The sequence below is a fragment of the Penicillium coprophilum genome (assembly GCF_028826855.1).
Source record: "Penicillium coprophilum strain IBT 35676 chromosome Unknown utg000001l_segment0_segment0, whole genome shotgun sequence".
NCBI lineage: Eukaryota > Fungi > Ascomycota > Eurotiomycetes > Eurotiales > Aspergillaceae > Penicillium > Penicillium coprophilum.
In genome coordinates, this window is record NW_026622720.1 from 3,421,969 (window position 1) to 3,443,547 (window position 21,579).

General features: G+C 47.5%; 9 protein-coding genes across 9 annotated transcripts; 5 read left to right on the forward strand and 4 right to left on the reverse strand.

The window, feature by feature from the left end:
* Window positions 1–780: 780 nt before the first annotated feature.
* On the forward strand, window positions 781–963 carry N7500_001317 (uncharacterized protein; the record flags this gene model as incomplete). The annotated part of the gene is made up of 1 exon (XM_056672463.1): window positions 781–963. The coding sequence occupies one exon, from the start codon at window positions 781–783 to the stop codon at window positions 961–963; it is 183 nt and encodes a 60-aa protein (XP_056538036.1).
* Window positions 964–2,229: 1,266 nt separating this feature from the next.
* On the reverse strand, window positions 2,230–3,935 carry N7500_001318 (uncharacterized protein; the record flags this gene model as incomplete). Its single annotated transcript, XM_056672464.1, has 4 exons — window positions 2,230–3,160; window positions 3,222–3,658; window positions 3,719–3,787; window positions 3,852–3,935. The coding sequence occupies 4 exons, from the start codon at window positions 3,933–3,935 to the stop codon at window positions 2,230–2,232; spliced, it is 1,521 nt and encodes a 506-aa protein (XP_056538037.1).
* A 1,472-nt stretch (window positions 3,936–5,407) lies between these two features.
* N7500_001319 (putative extracellular sialidase/neuraminidase) lies at window positions 5,408–6,685 on the forward strand (the record flags this gene model as incomplete). Its single annotated transcript, XM_056672465.1, has 1 exon — window positions 5,408–6,685. The coding sequence occupies one exon, from the start codon at window positions 5,408–5,410 to the stop codon at window positions 6,683–6,685; it is 1,278 nt and encodes a 425-aa protein (XP_056538038.1).
* A 464-nt stretch (window positions 6,686–7,149) lies between these two features.
* Window positions 7,150–8,018, forward strand: N7500_001320 (uncharacterized protein; the record flags this gene model as incomplete). The annotated part of the gene is made up of 2 exons (XM_056672466.1): window positions 7,150–7,310; window positions 7,346–8,018. 2 exons carry the CDS (start codon window positions 7,150–7,152, stop codon window positions 8,016–8,018), a joined length of 834 nt encoding a protein of 277 aa, XP_056538039.1.
* Window positions 8,019–8,349: 331 nt separating this feature from the next.
* Window positions 8,350–9,306, reverse strand: N7500_001321 (uncharacterized protein; the record flags this gene model as incomplete). Its single annotated transcript, XM_056672467.1, has 1 exon — window positions 8,350–9,306. The coding sequence occupies one exon, from the start codon at window positions 9,304–9,306 to the stop codon at window positions 8,350–8,352; it is 957 nt and encodes a 318-aa protein (XP_056538040.1).
* A 296-nt stretch (window positions 9,307–9,602) lies between these two features.
* Window positions 9,603–12,920, reverse strand: N7500_001322 (ATP-binding protein; the record flags this gene model as incomplete). The annotated part of the gene is made up of 8 exons (XM_056672468.1): window positions 9,603–9,847; window positions 9,903–10,187; window positions 10,246–10,449; window positions 10,515–10,739; window positions 10,793–11,102; window positions 11,177–12,424; window positions 12,477–12,763; window positions 12,824–12,920. 8 exons carry the CDS (start codon window positions 12,918–12,920, stop codon window positions 9,603–9,605), a joined length of 2,901 nt encoding a protein of 966 aa, XP_056538041.1.
* Window positions 12,921–13,410: 490 nt separating this feature from the next.
* Window positions 13,411–15,525, forward strand: N7500_001323 (uncharacterized protein; the record flags this gene model as incomplete). Its single annotated transcript, XM_056672469.1, has 5 exons — window positions 13,411–13,592; window positions 13,649–13,892; window positions 13,944–14,066; window positions 14,123–14,567; window positions 14,633–15,525. 5 exons carry the CDS (start codon window positions 13,411–13,413, stop codon window positions 15,523–15,525), a joined length of 1,887 nt encoding a protein of 628 aa, XP_056538042.1.
* Window positions 15,526–16,015: 490 nt separating this feature from the next.
* Window positions 16,016–16,777, forward strand: N7500_001324 (uncharacterized protein; the record flags this gene model as incomplete). Its single annotated transcript, XM_056672470.1, has 1 exon — window positions 16,016–16,777. The coding sequence occupies one exon, from the start codon at window positions 16,016–16,018 to the stop codon at window positions 16,775–16,777; it is 762 nt and encodes a 253-aa protein (XP_056538043.1).
* Window positions 16,778–18,528: 1,751 nt separating this feature from the next.
* On the reverse strand, window positions 18,529–19,631 carry sclB (uncharacterized protein; the record flags this gene model as incomplete). The annotated part of the gene is made up of 2 exons (XM_056672471.1): window positions 18,529–19,553; window positions 19,601–19,631. The coding sequence occupies 2 exons, from the start codon at window positions 19,629–19,631 to the stop codon at window positions 18,529–18,531; spliced, it is 1,056 nt and encodes a 351-aa protein (XP_056538044.1).
* Window positions 19,632–21,579: the final 1,948 nt, after the last annotated feature.

Sequence of the window (21,579 nt, forward strand, 5' to 3'; positions counted from 1 at the left end):
TGGAAAGACGAATGACAAGTATTAATCGAACAGAAAGTCTCCGAGGCTTTCATTTGCCATCACCCTCCCATTGGAAATCCATGTGGGGTTCACACTTTCCTAATCATCAAGCATGGGCAGTGAAGTAAAATGCTCTAGAAGAAAATTTCTCCGAACGAAACCAAATCCCGGATCGGGATTTAAGATTGGCAACGAGGGACGTCGGAGTCGGGTCAACTGGAAGCTTATGGTAGTTGGAGACCCACATTGCCGATGCGCCCTGAAGAGTTGCCCTAGCTATCTATATTGATGAGATCTTTCTGCTTTATAATACTGCTTCGTGTGATTAAAAGCTTCTAGTCAATTTGGATATCGGCTTGGTCTTCATAGTCCATAGCAATCTTCTCTGCCATTACTTATTCTGGTGTGAAGTGTATATGTGGCCGCTCCACTTACTATGAGAGAAACAAAAGCAGTTTCGATCGCTGTATTTTTCCCTTGTTCACCCAAAGCCCATCAAAGCTAGAGCGGCCATCACGGTTGATCTACAATCAAGTATGGTGGGATTGAGTTTCTGACCTGCGCCGTGATTTCTGCGGTGAATCCATGCTCACCCTGCCAGTCACGCATTGTGGTACCTTTACGAAAATGCCCTGCCAGATGATCAGTCCGCTCTGCCCAACTAGTCAGTCGCTGATCACAAAAGCCACAACGGCATACGAAAGGAGGAGCTTGGCCTCGCCAGCTATGAAGAGATGGAACTTTTGTCAAATGATGAATCAGCCGAAGGTGTTGTACTAGATGGTCCTTGCGATTAAATGTACGCATCACCCCGACGCAGGCACTGTGGTTGTGCACCTCAAGATGTCCTGGCGTGGGTTCTGGGTTGAGGCAATACGCGCAAATCTCATGCCCCGTGACCGGGTCATTCATGATGCCACTTTGGGGAGCACAAGTCCAAGCCTCGAGGTCGAGATGGAGTGATTTCTCATGACGGGCCCAATCATATTTGTTTTTAAACTTGTGAGAGCAAAATGTGCAACAGAAAATCCGTTTTTTGTCGCCGGGGTGCTCGTTACTTGATATCTGTGCACAAGTAGGGCTGGTATCATTTGTAGATTCTGCTTGCCCTTCAAAATTTTGAGTTAATATAGTAGAATTTTCCGTAAAGATAGAGGCATCAAGCGTACTAGTTCCAGGTGCAATAGAACTCTGTTGGTAATGGCCGAGGTTGCTTATGTTTCCAGGCGATGTATCCGAAGGCAGCCCTGCTGTCTGTGAGATCATGCCAAGTGCTGGGATCGGCATAGGGATTTTGTCCTCTTCGCCGACCTGGGCGATCACAGAGAGTTCTGGTATCTTTGTCAGTTAATCATTGTCGACGAGATTGCAGCAATTTGTTTCAACAATGAAGAATCGCTCAAGTCGAACTGACCTTGATTTGATTCCGACCCCACTGAGGAGAGGCTCATAAAATTTGGCCAAGTGGTAGCAGACCCATGTGTGTGAGAGGACGATGCATTTTGATCCCCTGGAGTTGCGCGTTCCGGGGACAAGGTTTCATTCTGAGGCCATAGCACACTTTCAACGTAAATGATTTAATCAGTAATCTCAAGTGCGTACACACTGAAATGAGTAGCAGATACACACATACCTTTGTCTTTGCTGGTCACTGTCTCGTGCTTTTTTGACTTTTTTGACTATCACCGACCGAAATGGCCGAGGAAAGGGGTCATCGTAGTCCATACTCAAACCAAGAGCCAAGAGTACAAGGTTGTTGTGAAGCGATTTGATTTCTTACCACGCGTAGGGTGTATACAGGGTGTGTAGACGAGGTACGCAGGGATATGGCGGCCTCCAGCCTGTAGGCTTAGTCATGATACTTTCTGGTCCTTGAGGCTTAGGACTAGTGGTGGTCGGACAGAAAACAGTAAGACTTGTATTATAACGAATATACCGACAGAGTGATGTTTCGAATACTCAGACTCTAGACATCCTAAGAATAAAGCCTGTGGTAGAAGTGTTGCCCTTGATATACGTAGTGCTGACGTTGAAAATCAGGAAACTGGTTCTAGTTGGTTGGAGTGATAAGGCCTGACTGGTGCTCGAGGAATATAGAAAGTACATTTGCCAGATCAATGATCCAAATTTCTTTATCTCGAAATATAATAGCAATTATAGAAGAAATTGGGCTATCTCAGATACGCCAATGGCTCACTTCCCAAATTGGGAGTTCCAGAACTCTTCCAATCAATAAATATACACAAACTCATCGTTTTCCTTGTCCGTGATATCCTTAAAGGGCATGTCTTCAACTTGTGCCCCCTGAACATTACTATCGACTCCAACCTCGGCGGTCATAGAGGTATCCTTGATATCACCAGCTTTACCATTGGCGATTCTGTGCTTCTTGTGCTGCTTGTTCAAGAACCAAAGGTTCAGGAATTGAATACCCACGCAGCCAAGCAAGGCAACGAAGAGGCCGAGCACAGCACGCGTACCGGGAAGATAATTGGGAGCCTGATCAGCGGTGAACAGGAGGGGACCCGAGAGGGCACCCGCGGAAGTACCAGCCTGGTAAAGTGCAACCATGCTGGACACCTTGGCAGCACCGGCCGTGTTTCCAACCACCCAAGACAGAAGAATGGGATTGGCGGCATAGATAAAAGAAGTCAAGTAGTAGGCAAAGAGTAGCGGTCCCTGGTTTTTCTTCACGCCATGGGGAAGTGCGTAAAGAAGGGCGATTCCCACCACCACAGGAAGCATGAAAGCAGCCAAAACGGCAGACTTGAGCTTCGCTTTGTGAGAAGCCCAGCAGCTCAGGATAATCACAATTGTGGTAATAGCTCCATAAGGAATGTTTAATAGAGCAGCTTGGAACTTGTCGAATCCGAAACCAGTCACGATAAGAGGACCAAAGAGACTAGGCAAGGCCGAACCCATGTTTGGGAGCAGGGCCATCGTAACGAAAAGCCAGCTCTTGGGTTCCAAGAAGACCTCAAGAGCCTGCTTCCACTTGAACTCGTAGGATGTTGAACTATTCTGGTTGGCACGGAGGCGCTCCACGGCCTGGTGTCGCTCGTTTTCGGTAAGGAAACGGGCCGTAGTAACATCATTGTCAAGCTTCCAGTAGATGAATGGCGCGGTGACGATAGTGATAAGACCAACAAACAGGAAGATACTATAAAATAGTTAGTGGTGTTTTATCAGTAAAACGATCTTGGGTAACTTGCATCTGCCACGGCTTCAACACATCAGACTTAATATGGCCAAGGCCATAAGCCAACGAAGCAGCCACCATAGTACCTGTGCCATTGCCAGAGTACCAAAGAGCGATACGAATTGGCTGTTCAATCCGGCGATACCATCTACCGGTGAGAATGGTGAAGAGAGGCATACATCCGGCCTCGAATAGACCCATGAAAAAGCGAGCGGCGATGAAGGTTGAGAAAGTATTGCAAGCAGCCATACATGCCACCGCGATACCCCATCCGAGAATCATAGTTGGCATAAGAATACGGGGGGGGACATTAACCAGGATCCACGCGGAAAATGGCTGCCACGCTAGTTGCGCGGCGGGAGCAATCGTTCCAATGAGGGAATACTGGTTCCCCACGAGACCCATATCAGACTGAAGGTTGAACAGTGCCGCCGTTCCCAAAACACCTTTGTCCAAAATCTAATAGACAGTCAATGAGAATCAACTGTGACATCTTGGGTATCACTGGGTGTGTCTTACCTGTAGGAAGTACACCCAGATGAGGATGAGGAGGATGACTCGATCAGTCTTTTTCTTGATTCGATCATTCTATAAACCATGGTCTCATGATGAGCGATGTTCTTCTGTTAGGAAGTGTTCAGGTGGAATGTACCTCTTCTTGGGTGACCGTGATCACCACACCTTCCACGACCTCCTTTGCCGATGATGCATCAATCTCTACCTTGGGAGAATCCATTTCGCCAAAGGGTTTGATATTCTGGTCGGCCATATCAAGTGTCTATCGCCCCCCTGCGACTTGGTTGCGAATGCAAGAACGTTGGAAGAGAGAGGTATGGTAGGATGGTTGGATGCTCTGTCAAGGAAATGCCCCGGATCTTATATTCCCACAAATTACTCCTCTCCCGATAACACAGCGCCCCTGATAACATCTCGATAATATTTGGGTCCATTTAATTAAACGGCCAATCTGTTGCCTTGATTTCCGCGTAGGCCGCTTAGCCAAGTTTAAACTCCCCGGATTGGGACATAGCGCTAGTTCTCCATCCAAGCTGGTCCGGGGTCCCGTGAAGCGAGCATCGGAACTTCCTTTGGACCGTTGCCTGATAGAGTACAGACCTGTTTCATTGGACCGTAGAGTTCTTTTTTGATTTCAATTAATTCCCACGCTTTGGTATAGCCTATCGGTTAGGAGAATGCTACTTACGGTTGGAAGATCAACACGATTAGTATCCACGCAACCAATCAGTTTCACTATTTCCGTGCGGAGATACAAAAGATTAGCATTCAAGATCAGGCCTGTAAGTGCAACCAGGCTGTGTTACGTTGATTTGTCTCTTTAAGCTATAGGGCCAAGCCATTTTCAGGTGTATCTAATCGCGAGACAGGTCGAACCTCATACCACCCACCAGGGGCAGATACTGGGAGTATGTGGTATTTTACAAGTCCTCATGTCTACATATCCCCCAGGGGAGTAAATTGTACGTAACTCTTCATGTTCAGAAAAAGTCATAGCCAATGTGGGAAAGACAGAGACGTCCAAAAACGCTCCTGACAGACGTCAAGACAAACCGTAAACCTCCAGCCATAAATTGAGTTCGTGAAGCTTTCGCTAATTCAAAACATCTGCTGATTAACTTGTGTGAAAGGCTGTAAACCCATTGCCACTGGTCCTCAGCCGATCGGATCTACTCTGCCGAGGCGATCGGCTCGGGAAACCAAGGGGTGCATGCCTCGATCCGACGTATTCGTCAATGGAGACCAGAGGCTGCTTTGATTATCTGTGGATATGGGGATAAGCGAACGTTCAGGATTCCGGGGTAAAGCTAATCTGATTGAATTTCCAAGCTTCATATGGCCTCTGCACGAGATACGAAATGGGCCCTATCAAATCAATGCGCTTATCATGCTAGGGAGTCTTCGACCTCTCTGTTTCGCGGAACATCTCAATAGACTCTGCTCGATCGAGATGCAGCTTCTCTGTTTTTGGAATGACATGATGTATATCCAATTAGCTCAGATACTGTGTGATTCCTATGCTTGCTACTTGCACGAAAGTTCCATGTAACCTTGTGATGTATATAAGTCTGTGTGTAGTTCCTATCAAGAGAGAAAAATCATTCTTCATCGCGATCTTGATCTTCAGGACGTATCTTCAAACCTCCACTCTGATTCCCCACCTGTCTACATTTGCAGTTGCAGCAGTCTCACATGTTCAACAAAATGAAGCACGCCTCCTTCTTGGGGGCTCTTGGCCTGTGTACGGTTCTGTCTGTCGCAAGCCCGGTGGAATTGCAAGCGAGAGCAGCAGTGCCGGAGGTTAACCTCGCCACCAAGGGCGTGGGACCTTTTGCCCAGTATCGAATTGTTGCCTTGACCTATCTAGGCGACAACGTCATTCTCGCAGCCTACGATGGCCGCCCCGATGGTGGAGACTCCCCATCTCCAAACTCAATCCTGCAGCGCCGCAGTACAGACAATGGCGCGACCTGGAGCGAGCCCACCTACATTGCCCAAGGCCAAATCAAGAGTTCCACGGCTCTCCAGTACGGCTTTAGCGACCCGAGCTATGTCTACGACCAGAAGACTGGAAAGGTGTTCAACTTCCACGTGTTTTCAAAAGACCAGGGCTTCCGCGGTGGGGTCCTTGGCAATGATGACACCAATCGCAATGTTATCAGTTCTGAGGTCTCGGTCTCAACCGATAAGGGACTTAGCTGGTCTACGGATCCTTCAAATCAGCCTAATCTTCCCCCGGTTGCCGCTAGCACCGTTGGTGCCCCACCACTCCTCACCAAGGCAGTTAAGCCTATCGGTAGTACCGTGAATGGAGTCGCCAATGTGGGCGGTGTTAAAGCTATGTTTGCCGCATCTGGGGAAGGGATCCAGCTCCGGTATGGATCTAAGGCTGGGCGCCTGGTACAGCAATTTACAGGAAGTGTCGTTCAATCCGATGGTTCGATTGTCAACCAAGCCTACAGCGTCTACAGCGATAATGGAGGTGATACGTGGCAGATGGGTAAGCCTATTGGTAATGGCATGGATGAAAATAAGGTTGTTGAGCTGTCGAACGGTACCTTGCTGCTGAACTCGCGCCCCGGTGATGGAAGTCAACACCGAATCATTGCGCTCTCTAATGATGGTGGCGAGACTTACGGGACCCCCCGCAGCGAGACTCAGCTCCCAGATCCTGCGAATAATGGTGCTATTACTCGGGTCTATCCCGATGCTGCCGAGGGCTCTGCCGAGGCTAAGGTCCTGCTTTTCACCAACGCCAACAGCAAGACCTCTCGCGTGAATGGAACCATTCGTTACTCTTGTGATGATGGAAATACTTGGTCGTCTGGCAAAGTATTCAGATCCGCTGCCACGTCGTACTCCACAATCACTGCTATCGGTGATGGTAAATTTGGACTGTTCTTCGAGGCTGCGAACAACGATCTGCAGTTCGTTGCTCTGACCAAAGATTGGATTGGCATTTCTTGCTAAGTTGTGCCCATTGCCCCTTACATGTCTGATCTTACATGTCTCTGTTCTGCTAGGCTGTGCCCATCAGATGGGTTTACCTTCGTTGCTTGAACTATTTAATATAGTATTCTACCAAGTCCTTGCGTACTGGCAATTGAACATATCTTCAATGTATATCCCACTTCATCTCTTTCTTCCAATTAATCAGATACCGAGCCTACGTAAACATTATAATTTCAGGTCAATGCTCTTACGTTGTGGTCTGTTTGAACCTGAGCATCGTTAAAAAGCGTTAGCCCGAATAGGAAGGCGGGAAAGTCCGGTGCGTATACATACATCATTTACACATTATGAGGTAACAACCACTTGCGCTATTTTCTGAGTAGCTCCCTTCATAGGCCCCCGAGCTCTTTTTCACATCTACCGTCGTCTGTTCCTTCCTGGAGACTCTTATCATAGTAGGAAAGCAAGGATACCTCGAAGCAATGACTGGGTCCAAGCTCGTCAATGATGGAAGGGACGTGGAAGACTTCCTGGGTGGCCTACCTCTGTCCACAAAAACATATACCTACGAAGGGAAGAAGCAGTTTGAAGAAATTGCAAGACTTGAACATCGCCGCCTAGAACAATCGTTACGCCATCTCCAGTCTGAACCATTGGATAAATCTCTTGACATATCAGAATACTTTGTTATAAACATCGATCCCCCTCGTTCAGGAAAGACTTCTCTCTCAAGCTAAACGTTGGCGTCCGTCAGTTCTATAACCCGACGCTTCACATTTTGATTTTGAGAATGACTTTGCCCGAGCATTCTGAGATTACTGGGCACTTTCACGATGCAGTAATGCGAGCTTTGAAGTCCATGGGCTTCGAAACGACAGCAATCTTCAGGTATGGAGGAGCAGACATCAATGTTGGCGGCGGAAACACAAAACAGCCGGATTGGGGCTGGGGTCCTGCGCGACGTCCTGGTGTCACGAACCGGCCCTCGGTAGTCCTGGAAGCTGGTCTTTCAGAACCTGAAACGAAATTGCGCAATGACGCAAGGATGTGGGTAGATCCTACCAGGGGGGAAGCAAACATGGCCATCACCATCAAAATCAACCGCCGGAAGCCCATGATCACAATCCAGACGTGGGAATGGGATTCCAATTCCCAACGGCCGCATGTCACACAATCCTGTGTAATCGAGAAAACTGGCGACAATATCACCGTTTCAAAGCAAGCCCTGGTCATCCCATTCAATCTGCTCTTCCGACGACCTCCTTCCATTCCTCGAGAGATTGATATCCGATTACAAAAATCGGAGCTTGCGAAAATTGGAGCTGGAGTCTGGGAGATGCAAGAGCTGTAATTTTGATTGAGTGAAATTATCCGATATCAAAATTATCCGGTGTCTGTTTCCTAGCAGTGAACGCAAGAATTGTCCCTTTGCTATCATGATGTTTGTAGGTCAAGCATATCTAAAACCATCTTAAAACTATCCAACAAAAACCCTGCAATCCTCTAGCGCTCCGCAAAGCCCACGAATAAACCCGGACCCCAGACCCAAAGTCAAACCCAACCCACAGCCCATTCGTCGGCTTTGTGGGCTTTGCGGAGCGCTAAACAGGATGGATAGTGGGATTTCCAATCGTTAAATGTGCTATGGCTCTAGTACATTCACATTGCTACTCCGATTCTGATTAATTGCTCTTTGGGAATCTCAATGGAAATCCCAACTCTTCTCTCCTAGCTACCGCGTCTTCAGGACAGTCTGAAAGGTCAAATTCCTTCAGTAGCTTTCCATCAGCCAAGACCCTCAGTGTTCCCACATTCTCATATATCATCTTTCCGTAAACTTTTCCATAAGAATCTCTCCCTAGAATCCGTTCAATCCAATCACGAATCCAACGAGACATCCACTCGGGCCGGGTTTTGTATTTCGGCTGAAAATTCCACTTGGCCCACGTATGGTCGTCCACTCTCCTAGACTCACAATCTTCAAGTTTGCCGTGGCCACGAAGCTGGTGAAGATAGTCGCTCCATTGAAATTCATCCGGTGGGAATGGAAGTTCGTTCTCGGCAGAGGTGACATCCAAGTCGAGCACCCGGACTGAGATCTTTTTGTTTTCATATCCGTTAATTTGTCCCTTTTCCTTTCTTTCGCCAACGGGACCGTACATTAGGAATCTTTGTAAGACTTGGTGAAAAGCAAAGTGAATTCCCAAGCGCCCGCCATCTCCTCCTTGTTGACGGCCTACTGTCGTAGGGAGGACATGTCCAAAAAGGCGGACCTCTGCGCGCAAATGATTGATATTTTGTGTGAGGCAGGGAATTGAGATCCAAGTTGGGAAGATATCCAAATCGTTCAGAATGGATAGTTCGACAGCATAATCGATCTTCATCGAATTGAGAACACCTTTGGTTTCGGTGGAGATTTGCCGATTTACCAAGAGGAGTGGTAGACAAGTTGGAACCTGTTCGTCTTGTTCATAATAGACACGACATCCCCCTAACTGCCATCTCTCAGCTACGGGTTCGAAATCTTCGACTGGAGCCCCTTTTGATTTTGAGGGAGTTGGTGCTTTTCGTCGACTGGAGAGAGCGTGTCGGATAATTATCTGCCGCAGCTCGGTGGGTAAATCCAAGAAAGATGCCATGTCCAAATTCCTTTCTGAGAGATTTTGGTCTAGAAGTTCCATGATCTGCGTCCTAGGTCTTTTTCAAAAGGTCTTAATTAGCCCCCACGCTAAAGCATCAATGACTCAGTAAACGAGAAAGGCTGGGCTAAGCAACCTTGGCACTCGTTTTTTTCCTCATGGCGACAATGGGAGAAATACATATTTACGAGACGTTCCGCCTTCTAATATCTCGGAGTCTCCCATAAATGACCTTGGTAGACAGACAGTACATGGATGCTCGCGCCGTTGCTTAATCAAGTCCCCCTAAGTGTGAATCAGAAGTTAGGAATATCCACGCCTTTCAGTCGTTCATCACTCCTCCCAGAAGACCTTGTGGTGTCGTTTCTGACTCCTGCAGCATAAGCGTAATCCTCCTCCTTCCCACGAACTGCTCTCACGTAGCTCTTGAAATTCTGGGACATGTTCACGACTTGACGAAGATGGTCATCTGTCAACTCAGGAATGGCGCTCCCTTCCTGCTTTGCCTGAAAGCATGCAAGAGCCACAGCAGTTTGGAATGCTTGGAGAGTGTAAGAATCAAAAGTCAAAATATGAGATGAGTGTGTACAACTTACCGTTTCGTATCTCACGGCCGTTCCATTTGAGGGCCCGGAGATCGTCCGATTTCCGGATAAATTCTTTGGCGTCGTATGAGCAACGGATCTCCTGGCCATCATTTTTGTGATTTTTGGAGAGCTTCTTGAAGTAACCGTCCCAGATTTGTCTTCTTGAGTCCTCGTCAAGTGGGTCATATCCGATTTGTACGTGAATTCGTGACATGACTGCTTCATCGAAACTTCCCACACGATTGGTAGTCAGGAAAAGAATACCTTGAAAGTAGTCTAGCGCTCGCAGGAAAACTGAAAGAAGTTACTCTTGCTTAGCTGCTGTCCAGACTAGTGTACCATGGATACTTACTAGAAACAATGCTATTCCGTCGAAGATCCTGGGCAGACCGAGTTTCGAGATAAACATCCGCTTCATCGAGAAGAACGATTGCGTTCCAATGTCTTGCGTCTCTGAAAAAGCGCAGCAGATTCTTTTCGAGTGGCACTGGTTCATGGCCTAAATCAGCCGCAGTGATGCTCAGAAGAGGTCGACCGGTATACTCTGCCACAGACTCTGGTATTATAATAATTAGTAACCGGTCATTTCAGGATTCCGCGTTGTGTGGGGCTGTTTTTTACCAGCTGTGAGAGTCTTTCCTGTTCCCGGAGGACCATGAAGTAGCAAGATCTGCCCTTCTCCTTTGCCTTGAATGAAGTCCGAAGAGAAAGCCTGTTTGTACGTTCCACCAAATATCTCGCAGACAGCCTTGATCATTTGCTTGTTGCTCTCTGGCTTTAGTACAAGCGTGTCGATGATATCTTTATGGATTGTTGGCTCCCTCAGATTGGATACCTCTAGCACATCTATTTCTCGTAATCAGCGGCGCTCCAACCAAAAGAAGCGTGTAGGTCCATACCCCAAACGCGGTCTTTTAACACGTATGCATATACATGCGACCAACATAGTAGATATTGGTGGTCAGTCAGGGTAAGAACTGAACTCAGATCAATATTGTCGTAGTCATCGAAAATGCGGCGTTGGGTGCCGTGTTGGCGCAGACTGTTGGCTTCGCATGTTTTGCATACACATCTTGGCTCCCTCGTCCGCTGGCCTAACTCGACATTGTATAGCTCTGCAATAGGACAATGCGCGTGCTTTTCACTGGCAATTTCGTCCAGTTTCCATGGTTGACTTGTGTGGTCCACGACGACTCGCGTTCGGTTAAACTATGTGTGTGTGAGATTCGCAGAACACCTGGGAACCAAATTATAAGGACCAATCTATCGAATGCTTAACTCACCGTGCGGTTACCTTGCAGTCTACTTGGGCCGCTGTATTCCTGAAACGTAGGTGTCTTCACCATTTTCACGAACCTTTTCCCTCGGTCCACCAACTGCTGCCGTAGAGGATTCTGGGGATCCTCATCCACATAAAATTTGATTGGAAACAGAGGTAGCGAGGTAATCTCACGCTGGCCGTCAAAAACAGAAATATTGACTTCCTTAGCGGAACGGCTCAGCACTTGCCCATCATAGTCGAGATTCCAAACATTCACCACATATGGCCGTGACCGAGCATTCGGGAAACCCCATGGAACACCTCCCGAAAATGATTCGATGACATACGCATTCAGCTTACCTTGCTCCTGAACAAAAACGTCTGTCCCAGGTTTTAGTAGGAGCCAGAGAGAGGAGAAAGTCGTCTTTGGAATTTCGCTGTTCCAGAGAAGCTCGGCATTTCTCAGTCCAATCGACGTGAGACCATCCAGATATTCAACCAGAATGTCAATATGCTCTTGACACGTTGTGCTGTACTCGCTGTCATGAGTGTCGCCCACTTCCTCCCGATACTGGAGCAATCTCCCTCGATAATGATGAAGATCAGTGAAAGGGTACACTAGCCGCCCCTGTCCAAGATCACTTTCAATTCCTTCGACACGATATTCAACCCGAGGAATCCTGTCTGGACGTGATTGGCAGTCAATGATAGCATTGAGAGCATTGAGAAGGATTGGCGAGTGAATATAGAGTACTGGACTGCTGATTGTATCGAACATGTTGTCTTCAGGGTCAGTGGCATATTTATTGCTACAGTAGACTTCCCTATGCTCCTCGAGCACCGATTTGGGAATTTGGACGTCGGAAACCTTGGTGAAAATTGTCTTGTCGTTAAGTCGCTTAGTATTACGACGCTGGTAATCACCATCGCTGTCCGGGGCCAAATAAGTTGCAACATACGCCACCTGACTCAATTCTTCGACTTCCGCGTCTGTCTCTTTGGCCTCTTTATTGGCCTTTTCGGCAGCTTCTTCCTCGGTGAGCTTCTTCTCTTTGCGGATCAAGGAGAGCACATCAAATCTGAATTCAAGCTTGAATTCCCATCCATGTGAGACCAAGCTTTCCCAGTGACTGGGCAGGACATTTGAATGTTCAGGTTTGATTTTGGTGATGGATAATGTTCCACCAAGACCGTCATCTTCATCGAGATAGTCTGCGAGCCATTCAGTGGAATATGTGTCAAAGACTGCTTTGACCAGTTTCTTGGTCCCCTGCAAAGATTCAGCGGAGATGAACGGAAGAGCGAAATCCAGCATTTCCCACCTCCCAAGTTTTTGAATCCTCGTATGGAAAGGTCCAGCGTGTGCCAAAAGGATCAACGAAAACAATGTTCCCTTGGTCCTTCGTGCTTTCCGGGGTCGCTATGGCAATACTTCCATCGACTTCAGTGTTTCTGCGGCAGGCCTCGTTTTTCCCACTCTCATCAGCCCCAGTCACTTCTGCCTTGGTTTCAGTGGTACCTTTGAGGCTTGGGGTCTCTCTTGCGTCGGGAGTCACTGTCTCACTCGAAGTTTCCGGTGCATTATCTGCATCTGTAACGCTCTGGGTTACTTCCAAGTTGTCTAGTTAGCCAATAAAGCTCAGCAGTGCTCTACTATACTCAATCTTACTCTTCTCTAGATTGGCAAGTGTACGGTCTGCTATTGTAGACTGCACTTCAGCGTTGAGTTCAGAAGGGTGAGTTTTCGGCTCTGTGAGGACTTCCATTGCGCACACAAATTGCCGGAGAATGGGATAACAAAAACAGACACAGAAACAGGTGCTGAGGGCTTAAAGATCAAAATTTTCAAGATCTTTTTCCATGCCTTCTCTGCAGGCATGGCTTGTATCGGAGTATTTAAGCCGACGACACAAGGCGCACGTCCGGGGGCCAAACCCCGTTCAGGCATAGAATGCCGCTCGAGGTGGATAACTTCGTATCGCGGATAGTTTTAATATATGTCCAAACCAGCAGAGAAACACATTATTGGCCCCCTTTTTGCTTACTGCAGATGCACGTCAGCCCAACCCCAATGTCGAATCAGATGTCATACTAGCCAAACTAGGTCGAATTGTATATCAGCTGGAGCCACTTTCGGAGAAATATACCTGACCTAGTGCAATAAATAGTTAGAGGCTGCCGAAGCTTTTCCCGATTCTCAGGCCTATGGAGGCAGAAGCTGGCACTGGGTTTCTGTCGTTGGCACAGATAAGCGCTATGAGTACAACACAAGAATTCTCACGGCCTGACTTGGTGCGTCGGTTCACTTCTGAGCTCAAAGACGATTCAGATTTAGCCTCTCAGGTCAAGTTATACCAAGAGGATTTGGACACAGAGATTAATGCGCAAGAGAAACTGCGGATGGATCGCATTTATCATGGTCAACTGCCAGTAGAGAGGTAATTGCACCGTGAAGAAATATTGAATTGGAGTACAAAGGGCTCATCATACCCAGTTCTTTGAAAGGGCTTGAACTAGCGCGTCAAACGCTTCAATCCAAATGCGATGAATTCTTCAAGTCTGTGGATGCAAAGGCAGAGGCCGACAAGAGCAAATCAGGACTCTCCCGACTGTTGCATCGAAACGCGACCGAGCAGAAACTGGCTCATCATATCCGCCAACGCGGAGAACTCACGGTGAACCAAGTCACTTCTATCATCAATGAGGTGGAGGCTCAATGGACAGAGTCAAACAGCAAGGTCAATATGGTACGGCGATGGCAAATGTCTCAATCAGCTGAAATGTATTAGGCGGCGACGAACTTCGTGAAGATATGCCAAAGGTTCGACGCACATAAACAAATCTTTCAGTGCTTCCCAAGTCAAACCTCCTACACATCCGCTCTGTGTGGTGCCATCACGATGGTCATCCAGGTGAGACTCTCAGCGGGTCATTGACAAGACTTTTGATCTCACCGGTAATTGAACAGGCTTCGGTCAATTACTCGACTATTGCGGAACGGCTGTCGGGCTACGTAGCGGAGCTGTCAGAAAGCATCGCTCTTTGTACACAGTGGCTCGACCTTTATTCCAACCCGGCCATGCAAGCACGACTGTCCGATATCTATACGCAGTACTTCCAATTTTTCATCAAGGTAGCCACTTGGTATTTGAAGCCCAAACCTGCAAAATGGCTCGATTCGTTCAACTCAAATTTTACGACGGACTACGAGGACACGACAGAAACGATCAAACGGTCCATTCAACTCATCCGTGAGCAGGCCTTGGTCGAGAATGCATGGCAGCTAAATAGGCTTGATCAGTCATTCACCTCCTTTGAAAAGAGGCTCTTTGCATGGGTGAAGGAAATTCGAAAAGAGAAAAATGAGGCCGGGGGAACAATGACAGCCTTGATGCTACAGATGACTGAACGCAGTATGTGGCGTCTCTCTATGCTTGAGCGCCATCTCAATGCCTCGCTGACAGAGGAATATTTCTAGTGAATCTGTGGGAAGAACGGTTCGAATTTATGCAGCTACAAGCTCAGCACGAGACCGGGGGAACAATAGAAGGAGGGATTAATTCAATAGACGAAAGAGAGGTTGCAGAAATTGTTGATATTCCTCGGGGCCTCAGCAGATCCGAGGCCAACTGGGTCTGCCAACGTCTTCAACCACACATTGATCGCATAGGAGGCTCTGATGGAATCAGACTCGCCCTTCAAACGGGACGGCTTGTCGCTGAGCCTACTATTGTGCAGCCCCTCGGAAACTGGGCACAGGCTACGTCGGGCAATGCTCTCAAACTTTGGATTGTCAGCCCTTTCGAAACAGGCCCACGAACTAGCGCCCAGCTCGCCGCTCTCGGGGTTATTTGGACGGCAATCCGAGCCCGAGCTCAGTTTCTCTCGTACATCTGTCAACGACCCCAGTACGGCACTATCCCTGAGATGCACAACGTCGAAGACAAAGCTGGCATGATGGCGATGGTTTATAGTTTGATCTGTCAGCTTCTGCAATTCCAACCGCCTGATGACAGGGTATGCCTACAGCCGGAGATGCTCGATCGACTCACGCAGCCAGGGGAGCGCTGGACAACGGGTTTAATGCTACTTAAACACCTGCTGGAAAATACGCCTACCCTGCGCTACTGCATCATCTCCGGGATCAACCTTCTCGAAGGAGGCGCACGGGAAATGTGTCGGGAGTTTGTGGACTTGCTCTTTTCACTTGCCAGGAATGCCGATTGGCCCTTCCGAATTCTTTTTACTACGTCGGGGCAGTCAAGAGTGCTTGATGGTACTGTGGATGAGCAAATCAAACTCATGTCTCACAGCACGTTTCGACAGATGAAGGGAAGACTGGTGTATCGAGATATTCAAATGTCTGAGTAGCAGCGCAGGATGTACAAGAATTGCACATCATGCTACCGGAGAGAGGTTTGGGATAGCTATCATGTTAAACCTGCCATGATTACGGCGTGAAACAAGCTATGTTACGCTCGATGTGGGGCCTTGCGGGCTTCTATTTATGTGCACTTGACCAGGATGTCCATTAAATTGCTCTGTTGCAAGGCCAATCGGTAATTGGCTGATGTTTGTGCATATCCATAGCACATCTATCACATCTATCAAATCTATCACATCAATACACACAGCTATTGGTAAATTCGTCTGCCTTTTGACGTTTTTCCCCCGCTTTTCCACGCTTTCCTCCCTTGTGATTCAAGCTATTCCGACTTTTCCGTCGTTTCGTTGGCGTTGTGGCTGGCTCTTAAAAATACACACTTCCTACTCCGTACATAATTGTGTCTTACCGACTGCCTTTTTACCCCTATCTACCATCCAGATGAGCCACATACTATCACCTCCTAGGGTCCTTTCGATGGATGTTTCGAGCAGGGATGACAGCGACTACAGAATTCTGGTGGGAAGTCAGGTCAGATATTTAACAATCAGCGTCGGCACATTCGAACGATCCACACTTTCTATGCCCCTGAGCTCGTTGCCCGAATTTCCTGAAGATGACACCTGGAATATGGCGTATGTCAGTCGAGATCCGTCGAGCGGTGAGATCATCATGGATCTTCAGCACAAAGCCTTCATCGGTATTACTGATCTGTGGCATCCTGTGTTGATTGACTGTCTTGAGTTAAAAAGGGTCAGGCAGTTAACTGCTACCGCGTACGAAGCAATATACACTTGTGACGAATCATCAAGTGCTACGAGATCGCCACTTGTTATTGCAAAAGTTGCACGGTTTGAGTGGGAGCTACCTCGTCTATCAGCGGAGACCCTTGTCTACAGAAGCTTAGAAAACACAGGTCTAGCCCCACGTTTCATTGGTCATGTCCACGAGCATGGTCGTGTGATCGGCTTCATACTGGAAAAGCTCCAGGGGCGGGAAGCAAACATCAAGGATCTCTCGTCTTGTCAATCTGCTCTTCAGCGGTTACATGATATTGGCATCCTCCATGGCGATGTTAATAGATACAATTTCATTGTGCAAGATGATACCGTGCGACTGATTGATTTTGAGAATAGTCAATTTCGTGATAGCGCTACTGCATATATGCAAGCTGAGATGGACAGTCTGTGTGATCGATTGGTAGAGGACACGGGACGTGGTGCGGGTTTCACTCGGTGAAATTGGTGTGGGTGATGGAACGGTGAGCACTACTTGAGCGAGTTGCGCAAAAACATGCTAATCAGCCAAATAAAAGCTCCTCTGCTACGCTATTCCGTTGTCGGTTGGTCAAATGGAGGTACTACCGTTTAATTTTTGACTCGTGTTTGCTTTCGACTCCAGTAGTCATTGTATCGAACAGCTTTCTGATTCATCAGATACCGAAAACTCTCCACCATGTCCTAGGCCCGTTCTATATGTTTTAAAGTCTTCCCTGGCTTTGGTAAATCAAGTATTTCATATGACAGCACCCACAGATTGAGGGATTACGTATGTATATATCTACTCCGTATGTCCAAAATAATTGTAGTTAACGCATGTAGTTCAACATCCCCGGTAAGAGAGTCGCGTAAAGTCGGTACCTCAAACGCGTCGATGGATACAATTGACTGTTTTTTTTTTTTTTTTTTTTTTTTGCTTACTTACCTATATTTGGGTATCTACCTAGAAGCTCACTCCTATGAATGGCATTTATTTGGGATTTTTCAGCAAAAAATTGTCACAATAGGGTAACAATGTCAGTGATATATATCGTCAACCCCAGTACCTAACAACGACAATTATATATTTTCTTTTACAACCACTATTTGTCATAAATACTACTGATTAGTGTTGTTCACGGTCGCTCGCCCCATAACTTAGATACTAGCAATTGCAATTCTTTTAGATACTTAACAAGTGTTCTCATGCTATCAGAAACTAGCACTACAGAATTCGAGATTTGGTGAATATAGGATAAAACATACGTCAGTCTTCCATAACAAGCACTAATGGTGTAGTGGTAACATATAACACTTCCAAGTAGTCACCTGACTACTAAGTTATGTTGTGCCGGGGGTTCGATTCCCTCTTAGTGCATTTTTTTCTATTTTTGATTCTCATTCTTCACTAATATTATTATTGATTTTGTAGTGAATGCAATTCTACTCGTTGTATGAAGACAAAATCCAAAGTCAATGGGGGTCTTTTGGTTCTTACTATGAGTATATAGATACGTATACATGTACAGACACAATATCAAGGTAAACAGCCAACCCAAGTTGACAATGACATTCATACCCAGGAAAAAAGATAGAGCAAAAACCAAAGCAAGACGACCCCCATGTTCGCCGCGCAAACGCCGGGCCATGTGTCCTAGGGACAAAAAATCGCGCATCAACTATAGGGGGTACTCGCGAGAAGGGGAATCAGCCGAAGATAGACAAATGAGATGCAAGAATACGACAAGATAGCAATGACAAAGGAGATGACAAATGAGACCCCCAACTAGCCACCTTCCATTGTGTCCAGCAGAGTAGAGATCAGAAAATCCGAAACCTGTCGTGAGATGGGATATGTTAAAAAGCAAAAAGCACAAACTGGTAACAATGCGGATGGGATATCCTAACAGAAAAGACATAGGGAAAAATGAAAGAAAAACACCGGGCAATGAGAACATAACTTTCTGATGTCCTGCACTTTCAAGCAAAAAAGAAAACAAACCGAGCAGGGGAAACGAGATTAAGCCGACGAAACGAAACCAAGATTGTCTATCGAATCATTTCCTCGGTGCTTGCACCGGCAATGAACCCCCAAACGACGCGATGATTAGTCCCCGTAGACCCTGCTACAGGGGTTTCAAGAGTATGATTATACAGTACAAGGAGGAACGCCAGCCTCCGATTGGTATCAGTATCAGGATTGTAGATGGGGGTGAGAGCAGGGTGTCGAAATCAGCCGTTGACCATGTCATCCAAAGCCATCCTGCGCCGTTTGATAGGTCTGTTGTCATGACCTTCGGCCTCGGTGGTGGGTGGCGCAGTTCTCGTCATTGAGGGCGAGCTGCTGGATGTTATCTGGATCGGGGATGGCAATTCCACTGGCCCCAAGTGGCGGGGTATGGGGTCCATGGTTGCGCTTGTTATGGAGGAGGAGCGTTGGTGGGGAATGGAGTAGTTGAAGGCTGGGCCCGCAGACCTGTGGAGAGGTACAGCGCGAGGGTCCGGAAGGGTTTCTTCTCGACCTGGAAAAGTCCAGTTCATTGGGTATGGGTCGCTCAGGCGATGGACATGGTGGGGAGGTGGTGGCCCGGCTGTAGCTTGATGGATTGGAGGGAGCCGGACTGGTGATTCGATGTTATACGGATCCCGAGGGGATAGCGACACTCGTGGATCATTTGTGGAGCGAACAGAATTTCCAGGCGTCTCATTATACGGTAGAAATGGTATACTAACTGGTGGCGGCTGATGTTGGGGAGGTGATGTTGGTGGTGGTAATGCTGGCATACCGTACGTTGGGAATCGCCGCTCCATGCCAGACATGGTGTTGACTTTTAGGGCTGGATTGAACCCACCTGTCATCGGCATGTATGGTGAAGGTACGTGTGAATGTGTTGGTACTGAATGAGATGGTGGTCCAGATGAAGAGAATGGGCGTCGAATCATACCCCCTGGGACAGTAGGGGAAGGGTCCATAGGCCGCGTCAGAGGAAAGACCGAAGCAGACCACCGATGTGGTGTCCGTACGCTTGCCGAGCTTGTATCTGCAAATCCCTGTAGATCCGTCATGGGCCGTAATTCGCGTGAAGATGTCGCCCGATGCATAGTGGTCCGCCGCGGGGGCATGGCTGGGTGAGCCTCCGCTGGGATTGTCGGGTTATCCAAATGAGTGGTATAGGACCTGAGAGACGAATCCTCTGCCTTTAACGGGGGTCGTCCTCGCTTTTTGTGTGTGACATCCACACATGTTGACTTTCCGCCTGCTTGTCAGTTGCGATTCCACAGTCCACGGGGATTGAAAACTCACGGCCTTTCCAGCAAGTACACATCTTCGACATGGACGAGCCGGGTCACATCCCAAGTGTTTTTTTTTGCAATTGACACAAGCCGATGCTACATGAGCTTTTGTGCGTCTCGTTGATTTTTGTGCTAGTGAGCGACCTGTGGACTGCGTTGGATCCAGTGCTTGGGGTGGACATGGCGGTGCTCCCGGTCGTCGAGATCCAGCATATACCGGTCCCTGTTCGTTATATCCCACCCGTGGCAATGGTTCATTAACCGATCTTTGCGATAGCTCCAATGCAGATACAGATCGCTCCGCCGGGATGGGCGAAGAAGGATGTCCCCGAGGCTTAATCTCTGCGGATGGCTCCGAGGGTTTTGCTGGAGGGGATCCAGACATAGATTGACAGGGTATAGGAGCCCGGGGGCTACACCCTCGAGCATTGGGGGACCAAGATCGATTCAACGGTAGCCGCTCTGGGCCCTGGTTGAATCGGGGCTGTCCGAACTGAGAGATAGTGAGGCTCGGAGGGTGAAGCACGAGTGATTGCATCGGGGTCTCGGGCGAAGAAGGGAATAGGCCCACAGGGCAATTGCTTCTTTAGTTTAGTTTTTTTTTTTCTTTCTTTTTTTTTCCACCTGGTTTTCTTTCGGTTGGTTGTTAGGTCGATCTTTGAAATTCACAAGCAGAGACCGCTGGCATTGGCGGTACTTTGGTGCAGCATGTCTGAGTAGATGGAGGTCGAAGGAAAGAAAGCGCAGCGGTGTAGAAGATAGAGAAGAAGGTCCATCAAGGTCTTCCAATACCCAGAACTCAAGCTTATAATCAATACGGAGAGATCCGCTATTGGAGGAGTCAGAAAATAGACTGCATCGAAAGATTTCTAGATGACAGCAGGACACAGGGTTACTCATACGCATGTCTTCCCAGGGCGACTTATTGCAGGCGATCATTGAGCTAGGATCAAGGTGCAGCAAAATGTCAAAGCACCCCACGCCTTACCTCTTGATCACACGTCCCACGTTCCAGGTAACTTGTTTAAGGGGAGGAAACGGTGAACTATACCCCAAAGTAGTAAGATGTCGCCCAAATGGAACAACTCCAAGTACCACTCCACTTGAATGTTCCTACGGCGTTCGATAGTTCCAAGCCAGTTGATCACATATCAATACAAATCTGGTCCATGCAGGCGCTAGTAAATGATAGACTTGATCTTCGTCATGGTAGATCATTGGAGAATAAATGGATATTAACGGTGCCCCTCCTTAGACTCCTTTCTTTTTTGTTTTCTTGTTTTTTTGTTTTTTTTAATTAATTGATATGGAGTATATACTATTACTGAGAAAAAAAGGAGAATCTGTTTTCATTCTCTCCCCTGTTGAAACCCCCCCCCTATTCAGGAACTGGGGGAACTTCCATTTCAACAGAGCCCTGTTAGACCCCTCCGAGGGCGAAAAATAAAAGGAAGGGATTGGATTCCAGTGAGCACTTCTTTTTTCCCTTTCTTTCTTTTTTTCTCTTTTTTTTTCCATTTTTCCATTTTTCCCGGAGAGGGGCAGTGTATACCGAATCAGGACCTAAGCAAGGAAGATTGATCGACGTCGCCCGCAGCCATTGCCAATAGTCAACCTCGGCGTGGATTATTGCGTGTACATTTACAATGATTATCTAGATACACAATACGGGACCAGATCGATAATCAGTATCATGAAATGGGATGGAGTACTCCGTATAGTCACCTATGTTGGATTTTTTAGGGTTACAGTCGGGACCCTTGAAGCAGGACACTCTTCCAATCCGATCTCCAAATCTCCCATTCAATCTCCCTAAACCCTTGAACCCTTTTAAGCATTTACAAAATCCCCTTATTCTCCGACCCACCCGGGCAGATCATCTGTAAGACCAAGTTCCTTTTTTATGCTCCGTCTAGGGGGTTACGGTTACAGTCGATCAGAGATGTAAAAGTCTCACAGTTGAGTCGGACAACTGCAGGCACCGCAATT